Raw genomic sequence first — 312 nt, forward strand, 5'->3', positions numbered from 1 at the left:
GCCAGCAGCAGCAGCAGCAGCAGCAGCGCGCCGCAGCAGCCCCGCGGAGGAAGCAGCAAACGCCCGAGCAGCAGGAGAAGCCCGCCTAGTCACTGGGGACTCGGGGGCCCCCGGGGTCTTTGTTGCTGCGCATGCATTTGAGTTGGGGGCCCCCTGTGGGGTTGTGGGGTGTCTGCAGATACACCCCAGAGAGCCAGCCCTTGCTGCAGCAGCAGCACTTTCCGGGGACGTGGTCCTCCTCGACTTGGAGGGCCTCCGCATGCGCTCCGCGCTGCTGCCCCGCAGCAGCAGCAGCAGCAGCAGCAGCAGCAG

The 312-nt window shown here is 68.6% G+C and overlaps 1 protein-coding gene across 1 annotated transcript in view; it reads left to right on the forward strand.

Moving 5' to 3' along the window:
* The window catches only part of ETH_00041645 (uncharacterized protein), a gene marked incomplete at both ends in the record, with an annotated part of 2,911 nt that extends 2,770 nt beyond the window's left edge, over positions 1 to 141 (forward strand). The window contains one exon of the mRNA XM_013375627.1: positions 1 to 141. Within this exon, the coding sequence (XP_013231081.1) occupies positions 1 to 141 (141 nt within the window).
* Between the last annotated feature and the right edge of the window lie 171 nt (positions 142 to 312).

This window comes from Eimeria tenella, genomic scaffold (assembly GCF_000499545.2).
Source record: "Eimeria tenella Houghton genomic scaffold, Eth_scaff2920, whole genome shotgun sequence".
Lineage (NCBI taxonomy): Eukaryota > Apicomplexa > Conoidasida > Eucoccidiorida > Eimeriidae > Eimeria > Eimeria tenella.